The 18,303-nt window shown below is 36.0% G+C and overlaps 1 protein-coding gene across 5 annotated transcripts in view; it reads left to right on the forward strand.

Moving 5' to 3' along the window:
• Positions 1-18,303, forward strand: part of ANKRD28 (ankyrin repeat domain 28) — a 118,718-nt gene that overhangs the window by 61,376 nt on the left and 39,039 nt on the right. For all 5 annotated transcript variants that reach the window (XM_051808265.1, XM_051808268.1, XM_051808267.1 and 2 more), the window contains exons 3-5: positions 4,303-4,381; positions 14,592-14,662; positions 17,543-17,743. In XM_051808265.1, coding sequence (XP_051664225.1) covers positions 4,303-4,381; positions 14,592-14,662; positions 17,543-17,743 — 351 coding nt within the window. The remainder of the gene's footprint in view (positions 1-4,302; positions 4,382-14,591; positions 14,663-17,542; positions 17,744-18,303) is intronic.

The raw sequence follows: 18,303 nt of genomic DNA on the forward strand, positions 1-18,303 counted from the left end.
TGCAGTCATGAAATAATGAGAGTATTTTGAAGTGTTATTGCAGAATTTAGTTTTGAAGAGCAGGTAGGCTAAAGAGGAGTTTTTATGAAGGGGTTTTCCAAAAAGTATTTTAATTGAAAGATTTTGGATCGATAGATGTTGAACTATTTGAAGGGGAAAATGAATTTTGCTCTTGGGGAAGCCATGGACTGGTTACTGCAATCTTGCTGGATATGTGTGGGATAAGAAATCAGCCTTTAAAGCATCTAGCTGCTTAAAAATCTCTCTGTACTTTTAAGTAGTTACTCTAAGTCAATTGCTGAGATAGCAAACCAGGAATAAAAAACCAACCAACCAACCAACCAAAAACCCAAAACAAATCAGGAATAAATTGTTGTGTCTCAGAGGACACTTACTTCTTTGAAAAGAGGTAGGTTTGAAACCTGTGTCTTTAAATTAGCACAGATTTGTCCACTGTACAAGTTTTGATCCATAAAATAACCAGCGAAACAATTAAAGCTTCCAGTTTAGGTAAAATGAAACAAAGGTGGCCTTACTGTGGTTCTAGGTTAGGAGAGTTTATTAAGTACCACTATCCATGTCACCTTATTCCAGATTTGGGTTTAATGGGGTCATAAGGCCTTCTTCTATGAATTTCTCATGTTGTAATCCTTATACAAACTCCTGCGTAGAGGAAATGTTTGAAAAACTTAATAAATGAGCATACTGCAAATGGACGGATTATATATTTTTCATGTAATGCAATCCAAAGGCAAATATAAATCTGATGTTGGGCTTTTTGTGACACAGAACTATCATTCTGAAAACTGATTCCTTAAGGACTGAGCCTTTTTATTGCTTTTTGGTTTGTTGACAGCATTGACCAATATCTGGAATTAAACTTGGGAGTTTCTTATTGGGAATATGAAGTTCTTTGTTGTTTCTACTGGAAGCAACAAGTTTGAAAAAGCTGAAAGTTCTCTTTCAGCTATGTAAAACCTGCCTAATGCAACTTGATCTGTTTCCTTACTTACCATTACAGCTGATTTAGGGTTGTAATAGTCCTATTTGCCTTGCAGATTTTTGAATTGGAAAATGAAGATGGCACAACACTTGCTTTTCTGAGTTGTCAAATACTGCCACAACACTGTGATATTTGGGATTAAATAGTACCAAGAGTGTTAGATTTTACATGTTGTGTAACAGTGACTTTTATGTACAAAACCACTTCTCTATTGAAATTTTTCTTTTAATGTCATTTAAATTTATGAAACTAAGGGAAGAATACTAGGGTCAGAATTTATATTAGTATGATATCTCAGTGCTTTATATTAGTATGATGTGTCAGTGCTGCAAGATGTCTGCTTCTAAGGTTTGTTGTTGAAGCTGAAAGCTTTCTCAGTGTTATTTAGTGTAATCCTTCATATGCATTAGTTTGTATTTGTCGATGAAATTTGGTCATCAAATGATTACTGTTTCTTAATAAAAAGTAGTTTGTCTATATAGTACTTTAGTAGCATTTAAAATACATAATTCTCTTTCAGTTTAGTCAGATTTCATTTATTAAAATTCACTAACAAAGTGTAAGACTTCAGATGGAACAAAATGAGAATGAGAGGTTGCTGAATGCAGCATTTCTGGGTTTATGACAAGTTCTGAAAACCAGGTTTTTAAATACTAAACCTAAAACTTTCACACAGAGAAGTTAAATTAAAAAAAATTGTTTAGAAACATCAAAAAAATGTGAGCTGTGAAACTAGAGGGAAAAGAAAGGTCAGGGCTTCTGTCAAAGCACCCTCAGCATGTGGAATATTTGTGGTCGTTAGATACCCTGGGGCTTGAGATTGTTGAAATACCAAACTCTGGAGGTGACCCAGAAGATGACAAGCCCTGAGCATCCCAGCACTGCAGAGAGTAGGGGCATCTCCACCAACTTCCTGCATACGTAAGCTTCCAGTTTGTACTCCCTGCTGCAGAACTGGGAGTTGGGCTTTGAGTCTTTTCAGGTTGTCAGCTTAAGAGCAGCAGAACTGAAATATTTGCATGACTAGAAACTCACAGCTTGGAAACAGAAGTGTTGGAGTGGAAATGTTGCTTGTGTTTAAGCTGCTTTCTTGTTTGCATCTTGGTGGTTTCAGGATGCTCAATGGTTTTTGTTAATAGAGGTTGGATTTTTTGGAGAAGCATGTCTGAAATTTATCTGAAATCTGGACCCTGAATGTTTCAGGAAAATATATTTCGGGCTTAGTGATTAGTGTATTTCTAGACAAACAATTCCCTTCTGTCCAGTGTTTTATTGGAAGATTTCCAATTCATTCTATCTCATTAGTTACTTGTATTACTTCTGTCACTGAGATGTTGAAAACTGAAAAAACCCAAAACAAAGAAACCAACAACACAAGTGTGATGAAAATTTTAATCATAATGTTTTGCCCTTTAGAAGAGAGAGTGTAGTTTTTGTTCATGTTCTTGTGTAAATGCTTTGTCTACAGAAGAATGTACTCATGGCTCATCTCTCTCTAATGCTGTGATGAAATTGCAGACAGTATACTGTCATACTCATTTTTCTGTGTTCCTTAATCTGTAGTTTATGGGATGTTTAACATTATCTAAAAGGCTTCAATATTAGCTACCTATGGTATCTCTGCTTCTGCATACTGGAGGAATGAAAACTGATTTTCATTACTGGCTCGTCTTGGAGCTGAGAAAGGAAGTTTAATACATGTATTGGTTTTCTTTTTTCTCTTGTGCTTCCAGGTTTTTTTTCTTTTCCTTTTTTTTTTGTTTTCTTTTTTTTTGCATAGATAGCAAGTCCTTGGTGCCAGGAGGCTGCCTCTTTTTATCCTACATGTGTAATCTGCAGTTGAGACATACTGGCAAAAAATTGGTGAGGCATTATGTGGTGCTAGTGGTAAGGAGGTAGTATTGATTCCTTAGGGTGCCTCAGTGTCAGGTTTGCACTGCTCAGTTTGGAATGACTTGTGTGTAATTCAAAAAATTCTGTTAGGAAACATGGATAAGATGGTGAACTGTGTAGCTTTGACTTTTTCTGAGCAGGGACTAACAGGAGCACTAGGTTGTTTTGGGGCAAGAGGTTGTGTGTGTGATGATGTTTTCTTGGAGGGGGGTGGGTTGAATGTTCTAAGTTTTGAAGTTGTCTTTTATGTTTTAGAAGAACTTCTTGGGTCTCTCCTGCCACGTACTTTAATTTTATTCTTGTGTGATGCTAGCTGTCAAGTAAGGATTCAGTGAATAAGGTTATTTTAGTAAGGGAGAGGAATGCTTTTCAAAATAAAATGTCAATAAAAAATGTGTATTAATTTTGTGATAGTCCGGACACAGTAGTTGAATTAATATCAATGTCATGTGACTTAAAGTTTCTTGCTGCATATAATCTTGATCCCTTGCCCCTTGAAACTCTACAGAAAAGATCTAGACATCTAAGTAGATCTTAGGCTAGAACCCAAATGCTGACTGATTATCTGTCTCTTTTCTGATTTCTCAGCAGCCTTCCCTCAGAGAGCAAACTGGTTGGTTCTTGTTCATTTTTATCACTCACTGTGATGTGATCTTATTTTTCTGATTAAGCTATAAACTGATGCAGGGGAAATGGCACTGATCCTGAAAGAGTCGAGGAATATTTTGTACTAATCTTTCAAAAGAGAATCTTCATCAGTATTTATTGTGTATGTCTAAGTAAGATCCTTGTACCTTCCAAAGGATATTAGATCAACCTGAACTAATTAAGAGTGCTGGGTGTTACTTGCATCCTCCAGGGTGTTTTTTGCAAAATAAATTGCATCTCTACCTTCTCTTTGCTTGTTTGCAGTAAACAAAACAGTTGAAATCGGGTTTCAATATTTTTGCCCCTATGCACTCCAACCTTTTTTCTATTTTCTATTAAAATAATAACTTTTGAAACTATCTTTAAACTTTGCAAAGAAAATGTTTCTCACTAATAGTTGCATATGACATGACACACCATTTTACCAGTGTAGGAGAGACTCAAGTTCCTGTCTCTGGAGACAAGTGAATGGTGATTTATAACTGATGGGTTAATCTGAAGATGTGATGAGCATCTGCCAATCTGTGTGTATCAGAAAAACAGCAGTTGACTATGAAGGTGTTAAGAGCTCCCCTGGGAGAAGCATGCTTGTCTTAGTAAATGTGACTAGTCTCTTTAGAGTAATTATGTTTTTTAAAATATGAAATGTACAATATTTGGAAGATGCACTTTTATGCAGTGTTTTTTCATAACATACAAAATGCTGAAACATATTTTTTTATTTTAAATAAAACCTTTTTTCCCCCCTCTTACCACAGGATAATGAGAAAAGGACCCCTTTACATGCTGCTGCCTATCTGGGAGATGCAGAAATTATTGAACTACTTATTTTATCTGGTATGTTCTGTTCCTGTTAATGGAAAAAAAATAACTCTGTGCACATCCAAAGGAGTATTTATGTACATCTTAGTCTGTGTAGCTTTTATTGAGATATTTAATGTACTAGAAATTAAAGATGTATGTAGTGAAATTTTGGATTCCAGACTTATGAGTGTTTATAATACTGTGTAGTTCTGCTTTAAAATATGTCTTTGTAGAAAGCTTTCTCAGTTATAGCTATTTTTATTTGTAACTTGATCAACTTCCAATAGTTTAACTCTAGTTTAAAGAATTTATAGTGTATATGTTATAGGTAGGTGTTAGCATCATTGCTTTTGGTTCTGAAATGGCCTTCACGAAGACAATTAAATTTGAACATAGAAGATGGCATCCGGAGTTGGTTGTACCATTTTAAGTATCTTTGCCTATTGGCTTAAATGCACAGAATATAATTAGAATCAGCTGCAAATGTTAAAATCTCATCTTTTTTTTCCCTATTTACTTGTACTAAGAGAAACTGCAAGTCCTGTAAAACAGTATACCTTGGTTTTGGGGGTTTTTTTGTCTTTTTTAAACAACTTAGAAAACCAAGAAACTAAACTAAAAACCTGAAGCGGAACTTCATGACTGAAGTACTGAACTGATTCTTTGATCTTGGACAAACCTACCTGTTAGGTAGCTTGAGGCAGAATTCTTGATGTGGAGCTTCAAGCTTACATAGAAAGATTAAAACTTGTAGCAGTCCCATAGAACTACTTTAATCTTCAGTCTGCCTAATTGTGCCTTACCTGTGCAAAGCTGGCTATTTCCACACCCCCCCCCATCAACCTTTAATAAAAAATTTGGGTTTAAGGAAGTGTCACTTAAAATTGCAGGAGTTCTCTTCCAGACTTTCAGTTGAAATTGCCAGGCATAATTTAATTTGTTATAATTTAGGCAAGTTTTAATATTTTTGTTATATATATTACTTGTACTCTCTTAATATAATTATCTATACATATAATTAATTAATATCACATTATTTGTATTTATATATCTATGTTATGGAAATACTTTATAGTAACAATTTGTCTGGAAAAGATCACTTTTGAAAAGGTGAAGGGTTTTAAAATCTGAAAAGGTACTGGTTTTCCCTATCAAGAAGAAAAATAAGTTCTGGTGACCATTGAAAACATACAGTGACCCCTTTCAACAACTAACAATGTTATAAACTTTGTAAAGTTGCAGTCAGCTACTTCTGAGGGTGAATTTTCTTTCTAGTTTGGGTGAACAGAGTCCATTTTCCAGAACTGTGATTGAAGAAAATAGACCTCTCTCAGGCAAAGAGCTTATGGAAAGGAGCGAGATTCTAGTTCAGATGGGAATGAAATAAGATCCTGATCGGGGGATGGCAGTGGGGGAAGAAAGGTTAGTCATGCTATTTGGGCACATAGCCTGGGGTTAAGTGTAAAGAGAAATGGAGAACAAAGAAGGGAAGTGAAGCATTAAGAATTAGGGCTGTACCAATAGTCCAAAGTTGAGCAGTTGCATGGAACCAAGCTTGTGGGGTGCTGCAGTGTCTGCAGATTGGTCAGGAAGACTGGAAGGCATTGATACATCTCAGATAGCACTTATTTAATGAAAATCAAGATTTACTTACAGCAAAACAATGCATTAGAAAGTTGCAAATCAAAAGCTTCGAAAGCTGTGGATTGTATAGGCGGTGTCAGTCTAACCTTGCTGTGCTCATGCGCTGTGCTATGGACTTCAGTAACAGATTGTGCCCTGCTGTAGAGGCACAGCCTCCTGAGGGGCACAGGGAGAGACTGCGCTGGGAGTGAACCAGGGTGGTATGGTGAGGGATGCACAGGTAGGTATGAGTTGTTGACACATTTGCAAGTGAATGAAGAGGGGCATTAATTGCAGGATGAAAGTGGTGTCTGGTGTTCAGGCTGTTCGGTTTCCAAGACTGTGTTATACTGGAGTGTGAATCTGTGTATTACCTGTTTGCAAGCAGTGGTTTTAGGCACACCTCTTAAACTAGGCTCTAAAAAGTAGTCACTAATTTAGTCTTCTTCATTTCTGAATGCTGGATTTGAAATCTTTGCGGTTGGTGAAGTGTGAGCACTCAGCTGTATCAGAAGTGCTAACTAGCTGCTTCTCTGAGAAATCAGGTCTAGGTGTCTCAAAATGCACAAGCTAGGATTTGTCTTTTAACTCTCTTAATTGGAAGACAGGGAACAGAGGTTAAGTGTATTTATCCTCTCCATTTCATAAAGATAGGGAAAATTCATCTGTTGTGTTTCAGCTGGAAATCAAATCTCTCCTTTGAGACAGATGTGTAATGTCACATTTTGTCATAATAGATCAGCATTACAGAGCAAATAAAGAACATGTGTTACCACAGCAAGGTTTGAACACTTGCTGTGTTGCAAGATCTCTTCTTGGACAATGAGGAAAGTAGTTTGTTGAATGCATAGCATTTCTGAACAACCATCTCCTCTGTACAGTAAATTTGCATGTAAAAATTGTCTGTGACTTTAATTGACCCATTGCAGCATACGTGCACCAGGGATTGAATTAAATGTAGGCTACTTTCATCCTAGCATTTCTCACCTTGTGAGAACTTGTCTTTGCAACTTGAAATGTCCTCTAACATAGCTTTGCTGGAATGTTACTAGGAACCACTTTACAGTTTTCCTGCTGTGCATGCAAGCTATCCTACAAAGACTGTTTGCTTTGTTTTTATTCTTTCTTCAAACTGAACCTCAAAATTACTGAAGTCAGTATTAATCTTTCCACTACTCTGTGGCTCTTACCTGATTCTTTCTCATTATTCTCTATTCTTAAAGTGTTACCATCTTATCTACATATAGGTTTTTTAATTTGATTGGAATGTCTTTTGCATCCTGCTCCAGGGAATTCACGTTGCTTTCGAGTGTGTATTTTGGATCACATGTTACTGTCACAATGTGTTTATATTACTTTGCTACAGACGTAAGCAACCCATATTGCACATACTGAAGATATAACTGATGAAACCTTTTTGCAGACTTTTGTGGGGTAAGGTTTCAGTCTTAGGAGCATTCTTAGTTAGTCTTTGAATTCTTGAGATATTTTCCTACCAAACCTTAAGGTTTCTGACCTCTCCTGTTGTAGTCTTTCACCTGGGCAAGGGATCTGAAGGTGATGATTTGGCTACAGGCTCCAAACATCAAAGAGATTGCTTCGGTGACTCCAGTTTGGGGCTGGACATTTAGATTGCCTTTTGTTTTTTTATTTTGGGATAGTGTTTCACTGAAGACTAATAACTTGTCCCCTGAGGATGTGAATGTCTTACCAAGAGATTGTCATACCACTGTGGTCTGTGGAAGGCTAAATGTTCAAATCATCTCTCACTGTTAGATTGTAGCTTGATAAGCAATTAACATTCCTAAGTTTGTTAGGTAGGGAGGTGACCAGTAAATAAAGAAGAGGCATGAAAATCGTTGTTTATAGCACCCAGAAGGATGGAACAGAAGTTTGTATTTTAGTCACTTGAGAATTATAATTTGAGAAGCATTTTCCTTTTTGTATTACTCTGGGAAGAGTTGTAATACTCATCACAATTGTATTTTTATGACCCTTGTCCAGCTCTGCATCCTGGCACACAAGTACATCTGTCTCCTTTGCATAATTGTGCTGACTTTAATTGTTTAAATGATGGCAAACTACTGACAATTAGAAAAATTTAATAATTAAGTTTTAATGAACTGAATGTCTAACTTTTTGTTCTTTCCAAGAAGTGGGGACTAAAAAGATCAAACCCTTTTTAAGTCCTGCATATGAACTTCTGTTCTCTCTGTTTGTCCTATAATGTTTGATGCCATCAGAGTCTACTCTGGTGGGAAGTGACATGTGAGAAGCAGAACAGATTAATGTGATCACATAATGTGTTCTTGTGATTACTAACTTTTTCCATTTGTTTTCTTTAAAATACCACACAAACTATTATTGCTTTCACTGAAATCAACGTAATTCATAAAAATTAACATTTGAATTGTTGGTTGTTTTCTTTTGAATAGATTTAGTTACTGTATTGCATTGATACTTTGATACTAACACAACAAATTTCTGTTTGTTTAACCCAAAATTTTCTCTGCATGAAGCTCAGTGTTACATGAGTGTGGCCAAACTCAATCCCATTAAGGTTTGGCAGCCCATGAGTTTTTGTTTCCTCTGGGCCAGCTGGAAAATGTAAGAATCTTCCTGATACTGGAAAACTATCATTATAGTAATAACAGATTCTGGAAGATAGTAAAGGCCCTCCATTGTTACGGAACTCTACCTGTGTTTTTTTTAATTCTGAAGCTATGCGAGTATTAAAAATCCATGCAATGACAGTCCCACAGCTCAGCTGTTGGAAGGCTATTGCTGCAGAATCCCAGCTGCATGAAGCTCCCTTTGTTTGGCTTGCAGATGTACCCCCACACAGAAGGCATTTCACAGGGGCTGCTTTTACGCTGGCTGTATCTTTCAGCCACTTCCTCTTCTTTTGACGGCGATATTGTCTGACATTTTCATTTTCGAGCTGTCCTAACTTCCCCCTGGCAGCAGTAACAGTCAGTTGCTGTGAAGAAAGTAGCTCTGATGCTCTTTAAGAGAGAAAATTAAGCTGAGTTAGGAAAAGGTAGAAGCATTCAGTAGCTCGGGGAGTCAGAGGACCTCCTGTTGCTCTCTGAAGCTCAAGGAGGTGGTGGCTGAGAAGATGTGACAGAAACTGTTCTGAAAGGAAATTAACTTCCTATATTGAAAATCAGTAAAGTCCCGGAAGGATGACTTCTCCTCTCTTTTGTGTATCTTCATGTGTTTTTTCATTTTGTGGGGTTGTTTTGGTGCAGTTTTGTTTGTTTGTTTCTTAAACAATAAAAAGAAAAACTGTTGTTGAAGAAGCATCATTGTGGCTGGTCAAAAGATTCCAGTCCTGTTCCTCGCAGATTTTTTGTTACTGTTCTAGGCATTTAGCCTATAAATAGCAAACAGCTTTCTCTCAATAAGGTCTTATTCATTATTTTTGCAGCAATTATTCTGCAAGTATCAAAGTTTTCAATAGGAAATTACCCTCAATTTCTGATTGTTCCAATTCATATCTCAAATCTTCTTTTACTTTAAAAACTTCTTCTGTATCTCCTTCTGACTGTTCACATATTTTTCTATCTAAGGAATAGTATTCTTCTCTATCTGTTTATTCCTCAGTGTAGTCTGAGAATTTCTGCTTGCCAGCTTAAGTGCTTCCAAGGTCATTGTCTCTAGATAAAATAGTGGATCATTTAAAAGGAAAAACTTCTGAAGCTATTACTGGCTGTCAGGAAAAATAATTAAATAGCATCTGATTACAGGACTGCTAGTTACTCTCAGTGATTTATACCTGAAATTTTCCTAATTTCTGCCAAGATAATTCCTAGGGTTATTTCAGTATACTAGTTGTTAAGACAAAGCTTGTTACTTCCTTAAATGCACTCTGAAAATCTTATTTACATGTTTTACTCCTAAATAAACATTTCAGAGCTTCAAATACTGGGTGTCTGTATTGCATAATTGAATGAAAGCACTTTTGCTTTCTTTGCTTATATTATGATATTGTTCAGTCCTAGCACATCTTGTACAATAACAAAGGAAAATACCATCCTTGGAAGTCTAAAAATACAGACTGCAAACAGAACAGTGGAAGGCAATTCAGTACTTAAGTCAGTACTGTGAGCAAAGATGAAAATGTCATGTCAGTTCTGTTGTATTTCTTTTCTGGATCTATTTCCAACTAGTGGCATGCAGATAATGCAGCCACTGCATTCATTAGTCTTCTGAGGACATTTACAAATAGGAAGAGTTCTGGTGCGGAGGAGCTCGGGAGGAGAGTCACAGAAAAAGTTCTTAGGAGAGAAACACAGAGGTGAAGTGAGAGACATGGCTGTGTAGTTGTATGGCACTTGATGAGTGAAGGAGGAGGTGTGTAGTTGCTCCTTGCAGCATTTTCTGCCCAGTCATTCCTTGCCTGTCTCTCCAGGGAGTGGTTGCGGTGCTAGCTCTTACTTGAACGTAAGGACATGGACACCAAGGAGTAGCAATCAGAGTGCAGAAACATGTCCAGGAATTGGTGGCTAATAGCACATTTAAATATGCAACTCTCAGATACAGATTGATAGAATTAAAACCTCTATGATCAGTCTGTAAATCAGCGTATGTATTCAGTTGGAAAATGGGCCTCTTGAAACATAAACTTGCTAAAAGTAAGCATCACTGAGGTTTTCAATAGCTTCTGTGCTATATTTATTAAATAAACATGTCTTTCTAATTGTCAGTCTTGTGAATGCAACTTGGCAAGATGAAATGTATTACATAATTTTCTTCCCTCATCCCTGAATTTTACTTCTCTCTCTCTAATTCCTCCTACCCCCACCTTTTACAGAGCAAAAGTCCTGCTTTTATATTTGCCTAGATGTGTAAACTTACTAGGCTGTACTAGCCAAATTGGTGGTGAAAGGAGTGATCTTGAATGTTTTGGTTTAGTGCTCCAATGTGGAAGAATAATTTGGTTTGTTTGGAGGGTTCAGTTTTAGGTGAGGGTCATTTACATGATTGGCTCTTAAGTTCAAGTTGAGTATCTGTGTTGCAGTATTGTGCTTGATCTCACTGGCAGGCCCCCTAATCCTTTTCCTGCAAACTCTATGGCATTAAAAGTAAGTGAAATATAAAAAAAATTTACAGTGAACAAATAAATATTTGAGAAATTTTAATAAACTTTTTAAGACAGGCTCCTGCAGTCTGGAAGTGTGGTAAGTGGGGGGGTTGTTTGGGGTTGGTTTTTGTTTCTGTTTTGCACACTAGGGATCAAGATACGCTGTACTGTGCTTTGAAAGAGCAAACTGCTGCATAACTGGCATTTGAAATGTGAGAAATGCCCTGGTTAACACGTCAGCGGGTTGGGCTTCATGGAGATAATATTGCATCGGCAGTGTTGTGCAGTGAGTTATACACACACATGTGTTCAAACTGTCTTTAAGCAAACCATGAAACAAATCACCTTAAAGCAAAAGTTATTTGGTAGAGGTGTAATATATTTTTCTAACATTTGTTTGCAATGGTCTGGATTAGAGCATTACGCCAGATAATCAAGGCTGTAAACTCTCTCACTGTTGTGTGGTAGGAGGGAGCTGAGATGTTTGAGGGAGCTTTATGACCCTTCAAGAGCGTCTGAAGGGGGAGGGAGGAATGGTAACATTTTCCCTAAATCATGTGCTAGGGAGTAAAGAACAGCCTAGAGGGGGACTATGTCCTCAGATGCAAGGCTGTTTAAAGAAGCTCTTTTATGAAATTCAAATTATTTTTGGCTTCTTAGAGAAATTTGAGGGCAAGGAATCTTGATGTTAATTGAAAAATATTTTATTTAATGTATCTAGAGATGTAATCTCCCAATTCCCACATTAATAGTGCACATGTGTTTTTTTCCTAGTACATTTGTCCTAATTATTGCTTAAAAGCTTTGTCTTTCAATGTAACAATTTTGCAACTTCTTTAAGAGGTTTTCTTGTGGAGGAAAAAACAAGCTTGGTGGTCTTTATTAAGTCCATCAGAGATTTAGATTTCTTGTCAAAAATCAACTTTTTGTTTGTCAGAGAATCTACAAATTTTTTTGTATTTGAAAAGTTAGCTTATTTTAATATCTATAACATATTACACTATTTTATTTATGGGATGTGGTAGACCTAGGCTTTCTTGTTTCTTTGAGTGAAAGACCACGTATGGGATGGGAAGCAGATACTGCTGTGTTTTGTTCTTTTGAGAGGACTGTGTTACTTTTAGATATATCACTTGAAATTTACTTAGACATTTCTTTAGCTAATGCTGATTTCCTTTCATATATTAATTTCTTTTCGTCTTAGCAAATGTGATTAACTTACCACTGGGAAAACCTTTTGTACAGTATCTTTTTGCATTTATTCCTTCTCTCTTCTGGTGCAATTTTTAAACTGTGTGTTAAAAGTAGCAGAAATGTCAATAAACACCTTATCTGAACACATAAATGCTGCTTGGACTCTAAGCACATTTCACTCAGAGCTGGAGCTTAGGTAACTGCCACTTTGGAGTGGAAACGTGCATTTCTCCCTTCTGATGGGCACGGTGCTTCTCCTGTCTTGGGCTTCATCACCTGGATGCATCTGGCCTGACCTCAAGTCTTGCAAATTCATTTTCCTGAGGAAAATCAGGATGGTAATTAATGGCTTAGTAACTCCCTTAAGTTCTTTAAAATGCTTTAAAGACATTTGTATCCTAAAATTAGAGATAGAAATCAGACTGAAAGTCTTCATTCCTTCGTTGTTGGCTAGATGTAAAGTCAGGTGGCTCTTATTTCTGTCTCTTCTGCTAAAAACAAGGTGAGGCCAACAATTACCTGGAAGACAATCAAGAATTACAGATACTTTCAAGATATATCAATTGCATTCTCACTGATACTTCATTGTATTTGTGATTTCATTCATCACTTACTGCCAAAAATCGTAAGACATTTCTGGTGACTTTTGGAGTCCTTGAATTCTTTTTTTGCTTGAGATCTGTGCAGAACTTGATGCAGTACATTGTTATGGCACATGATGTGATGAAGTACACCACTAGATCCTTAGGACGTTTGATAAAAGCAGATATTTATGGTATGATGAAGTCTCTTAAACTTTTGTTAGATTTGTGGGAGTTTTCTTCAAATGGACTTGGACTTTCTTCCCTGTTCATCAATCTTATTTTTCAAAAACTTTTGCACTTGGAAAAATAGAATGACATCCAAAGCTTCTGAAATTTAGATACGGAAGGATGGAAATCCCTGAAATTGTAGCCAGCAGTTAGAACCTCAGGCTTTGTCTAGTGTTTGGAAGACCTAACTGGGAGTTTGGATCCTACATCAGCTTCTGTGTTCTGTTCTTAAGACCAAAAGGGATGGATTGACTAGAAACTCAAGAGAATTGACTTCAGGTATTTGGTTTGGTTATTATATGCAACCATGATTCTGTACAGACTGCTAGGGTTGTTGGTCAGGTCGTTCAGCTTCTTTGCTGGTGCAGGTCTTGGAGCAAAATTCCCTGTCTCTCAGCTGAGTGTCTTGACCAGCAACTTGTTTGGCATTTGGTGTCTGACTGGCCTTCCATCCTCTTCTGTTCCCGCATAGGAAATACTACAGTTGGTTCTGACATAACAGTGATATATTTAGCCTGAGAAGTCAATCAGCTCTGATCATGTAGTGTTAATGTTACTGGGTGATTCTTTCCAACAGTATTTCCAAACTTTTTTTTCAAAAATGTGACATTGTGTCTAAGCTATCCCTGTAAAATCTCAGAAGTTTTGAAATAAGGATGGATAAATTTCCACTCAAGGTATAAAAAACCTACAAGGTTATTTATATGTGTGTGTGTGTGTATCAGTAAGAAATCAAATTATTAACTTTAATCATTAAGTTTTCTTGTTTGGTGGAGCTCACTGGAAGTTAAAATGTAATTCAGCTGCTTTCCTTCAGGGAAAAATGTTCCCAAGCTCTTCTTTCCTTTTATTATTAAGAAAAAAATTAAAATCCAAACCCAGGTTTGTGTCCCTCACAGATGTTTGTGCAGCCTTGTTTCCTGGGGACAAGAATGACTCTTTCTCTAGAATGCTTTTAGAAGTAGAGAGGTGTGGCCATATCTCTCTCATGAAGGGAGGACCGGGACATCCTGGGGTGGGCTAGGTGACATGGTGAAGTAGTGAAGCCTTGTTCCCAAATTCCCAGTAGAAGAATCATCCTCATTCTTTATACCTTTGCATCAGATGCACCAACCACAGGCAAACTAGAGGCATGGGGTGTAAATACAGCTTCTTTCTCTGTTTTAATGGAGAGTTTCAACTGTGAAAGTATGACGTTTTTGTTGCTGAATGAAGGCAAGGAGTTAATTTTTCTTGCGCAACAGCCTTTTATGTGGCTTTGGAAGTGCAAAAGAATATAGAGGATGACCAAATGTAAAAATATGAGTATCCTTTGATGTGGAAGAGTATTATGGTTACAGTGTTAAAAGAACTTTCCTCAAAGTGTTGGACGTCAGCTGGGGAAAAGATCCCTTTCCATTTTTTGCGTTATACTGTATTAGTGAACCTAGAATAAATAACTTCCAATAAGTCTATCTCTGTTTTTGAAAATGTTTCAGTCATCCTATAAATACATTTTAAATTTCTATTACTTTATTTTTTGTTACAGGAGCTAGAGTTAATGCCAAAGACAGCAAATGGTTGACTCCTTTACACAGAGCTGTAGCATCTTGTAGTGAGGTATGTTGCTTTTTGTGACTGCTTTGTTTTAAAATAAGGCATCTCAAATTACCTTCTGTCCGATGTTCGTTTTTTAAAAAGTGAAACTACTCCAAATGTTTGGAATTGCAGAAGGTTTTGGTAAGTTTATTTAACGTATTGAGGGTATGTATATATGTATAGCACTTGCCTGAGCAGGAAGAAAGGGGAAAAACTATAAACTTACAGTTCTGAGCTTTACTGTCTGCAATTTCCTTAGCAGAGGATTCTGCACACATTGTTCTCAAGTTCACTTAACTTCTAAGGTAACCAGAATTGTTTGGCATGAGGGAATTAGAGATAAATTAAGATTTAATAGTTTTTACAGCATTGTCTTTGCATTTCTTTGGTTTTTTTACGTACTTGGCTGTTCAGGCATTGAAGAAATAAATGATTGTATAAAGGCCTGCAAATCTCTGTTGGTTTTTTTTTAAAAGTGATTAATTAATAATAATAGTATTGAACATCACTTTAAAAATTATAAGTGAAATGTAGCATGTTTCTTGAAGTCTACCAGTTACATAGTTGTGAGAATATAATAATGTAAGAAATTACTTTGTTATTGTTTCTCTATTGTGGTTGAAGAAGATCAAAACAAACAGAGAAATGCTGAGCTTGTTATGTGGAAGAGTTTATGCAAAACTCTCTCCTTTGAGATCCTGAGTCAAAATGATGTTCATTTCAGTATGTCTCAAGTAAAGATTTTTTATTAGTAAATTTTTGTTTGAGAAAATAGAATTGAATATTTTGGTTTTGACAAGCATTGAACTTGTATTTGATCCAACAAACTATCTAAACAAGCCTTGTTTTAGTTTTTGCTTTTGAATTCCCTGGATAAATGGCAGTATTTTGTCACTAGCATTAATAGCTAAGTTATATGGAGATCATGATATTAAAAACAGTGTTTGAAAATGAGTCTTCAAGGGTACCTTATTCCCAAATGCTGTTTGTTCTTGAGATATTTTTAGGCTGCTCCTTTGGGAGCTGACCCAAGCACTAAATGCTGCATTCTTCAGAGCTGAGGAACAATAAAATCTCTTTACAACAGTAATGCTTGCAGAGAGGAGTACTGCAGACAAACTGGGCCTAAATGATAACTTCAAGAAATGCAGCAGTGGTCATATTTTTTTAAATGTGGAAGATTTTGAACAAAATGTTAACCAAAGGCAACCAACACACATAAACCAATTAGACTATTTACCCAAAAGCCAATGACAGGCACTTGTCAGAATTCTCTATTTCTAAACACAGTGAGTCATAGGGGCCCATATACGTGGTTGATACATATAGGCACCCTTTTCCAGCTGACAGACATAGATAGGTTTGGGGCTTTAGATGAAAAGCTGTAATGAAAAAGCTTGATAATGATTTCCGTAAAACATATGGATTTACTTGTTAAGTAAGGACAGCTGCAATTAAATAAGGACATTGAAACACACAAAATTGCTGGAATTATGGACTTGGCTGTCAACTGTGCAAGTTAAGGCAACTTCATGTCAAGACAGTCACATTCTAGGCCTTTATATTTTTGTGCACCTGGTGTACATAGCAAATTAAAAAAAAAAAGAAACCCTAAGTAGATTCACTAATTCTATTAAATTCATTAATTGCATATGTGCTTAAAAATGAGATACATTATTTTTATACTAATATTATTGTGCTTTCTTCTGCAAAAGGGGTAATAGCTGTTCTAAAATTTCCTTGTTCTGATTATGGTATTTCTTAATATTTGGTTTTAAAAAGACAAGACTTAAAATATAATTTGTTTTTTAAAGTATTAAATCTGCTTCAGTTTCTCACAGAAGAGTTATTCCATTTCTCACTTAAATTATAAACCTGTGATGCAGTATGTACACTTTTATGTTTGTTCCTATTTTCTTTTTTTATTGACAGTACAAGAAATTTTAACACTTTAAATATAATTTATTATAATATAAATAGAATCAAGAGTTACTTAGCATTCTGCTCATAGCTGAGAATAACACCTAGCTGTTGTACCACTCTGTAATTCAAAATTTCTAGTGATAACTTGTGGTAACATGTTTTAAGTTCAAAGTGGTAATCAATTATTTGTGTGCTCAGTGGCTAAGTTGGCAGTCACCAAAAGCAATTAGTGAATTGTGGGAAGGTCACACAGTTGGTGTAAAATGCAATACTCATCATCATGTTGATATTGCCAACAGATTTAATTTTTTATGCATTGCAATTGGGTGCACATATTTTAATAGGTTTTTATTATCTTCCTGTAAGAATTACAGTGTAATTTGTCAGTTTTTCACAGCTTGTAATTTTAACAAAAGGAAATGAATAATCTTTTTGAGAGATGGAATTCAGTGCAATATTTTAAAACGTTTTTCAGGAGTTTTGCAACAATGTATGATGAAACTTTTCGTGGCCGTGCTCTGTTTTATCTGCGGTTTCTAAATGTACGTTTAATAATCTGTTCTTTTTGCCATTTCTAGACTTTGACAGTTCAAAACTTTTGCTTGGCAGATTGATGAAAATTCATTATAAGTTCATAGTACTTCATTTAACTTTGGCAATGGAAGAAGTCCTAAATTGGTTAATTGAGCTTTGGAAATCAGTTGTGATGACAAAACAATTTGCCGAGTGGTGTAAGGAATTGGATAAAAGACCTGGAAATGGTTGATTTGGTTGAATCCTGTAGGGGGTATATTACTCATGTTCATGAGAACATCCCAAAATTTGGATTTATAATAAAGTACAAATCTCAAAGCGTACGTTTATGTTTAGAAATGAACAAATTGTAAAGAGTTATTTCTATACTGTCCTTAAATCTAAGGCTGGCATTTCAGATCTTTACTAAGGGGCTTATTTTTTTTTTTTTGTAAATGCTTTCAGGATGCTGTTCAGGTGTTGTTAAAGCATTCAGCAGATGTCAATGCTCGTGATAAAAACTGGCAGACACCGCTACACATAGCAGCTGCAAACAAAGCTGTGAAGTGTGCTGAAGCTTTGGTGCCTCTCCTAAGCAATGTAAATGTGTCTGATCGAGCAGGCAGAACTGCATTGCATCATGCAGCCTTCAGTGGACACGTTGAGGTAAAAGTTAATTTTCTTAATTTGTTTTCCATTCATCATTCTGTCCCTCACATTTCTGATGTTTAGTTTCTCAGTTTAAAATCATGTCTCCCTCATGCCCTCAAGAAAACCCAAGTCCTATTTTGTATTTGAATTTGTCTTTTGTTTGCATCTCTGTACAGAACAGTTGTGGGAAATAAATGTTACATCATCAAGTTGGAAGGTTGTTACATATTTCACTTTTCTTACGACAGAAGCAAATTTACTGAGATAAGTAGAGTTAAACTAGTAATGGGTAAATTAAAAATGGAAAAACCAGGATATTTTTGTATTCAGTAAATAGTGAACATATGGAAAGTGATGTCACTGAAATGTGGAGAAAATACATGTAATAAGCTCTAACTCGCCTAATATTGAAGCTTTGAAAAATGACTGCTGAGAAATTCCCATTAATTGCATGTAGGTAATTGGAGACACATTGGAAATTGACTTGCTTTTGGGGATTAGCTGTAGTGAATCCCTTAGTAATAACCTGAAGATTTGAAAGATTTCACAGCTTTGCTATATTAAACTGAGAAATG

This window comes from Manacus candei, unplaced genomic scaffold (genome assembly GCF_025592945.1).
Source record: "Manacus candei isolate 608988 ecotype Guabito, Panama unplaced genomic scaffold, ASM2559294v1 h1tg000072l, whole genome shotgun sequence".
NCBI lineage: Eukaryota > Metazoa > Chordata > Aves > Passeriformes > Pipridae > Manacus > Manacus candei.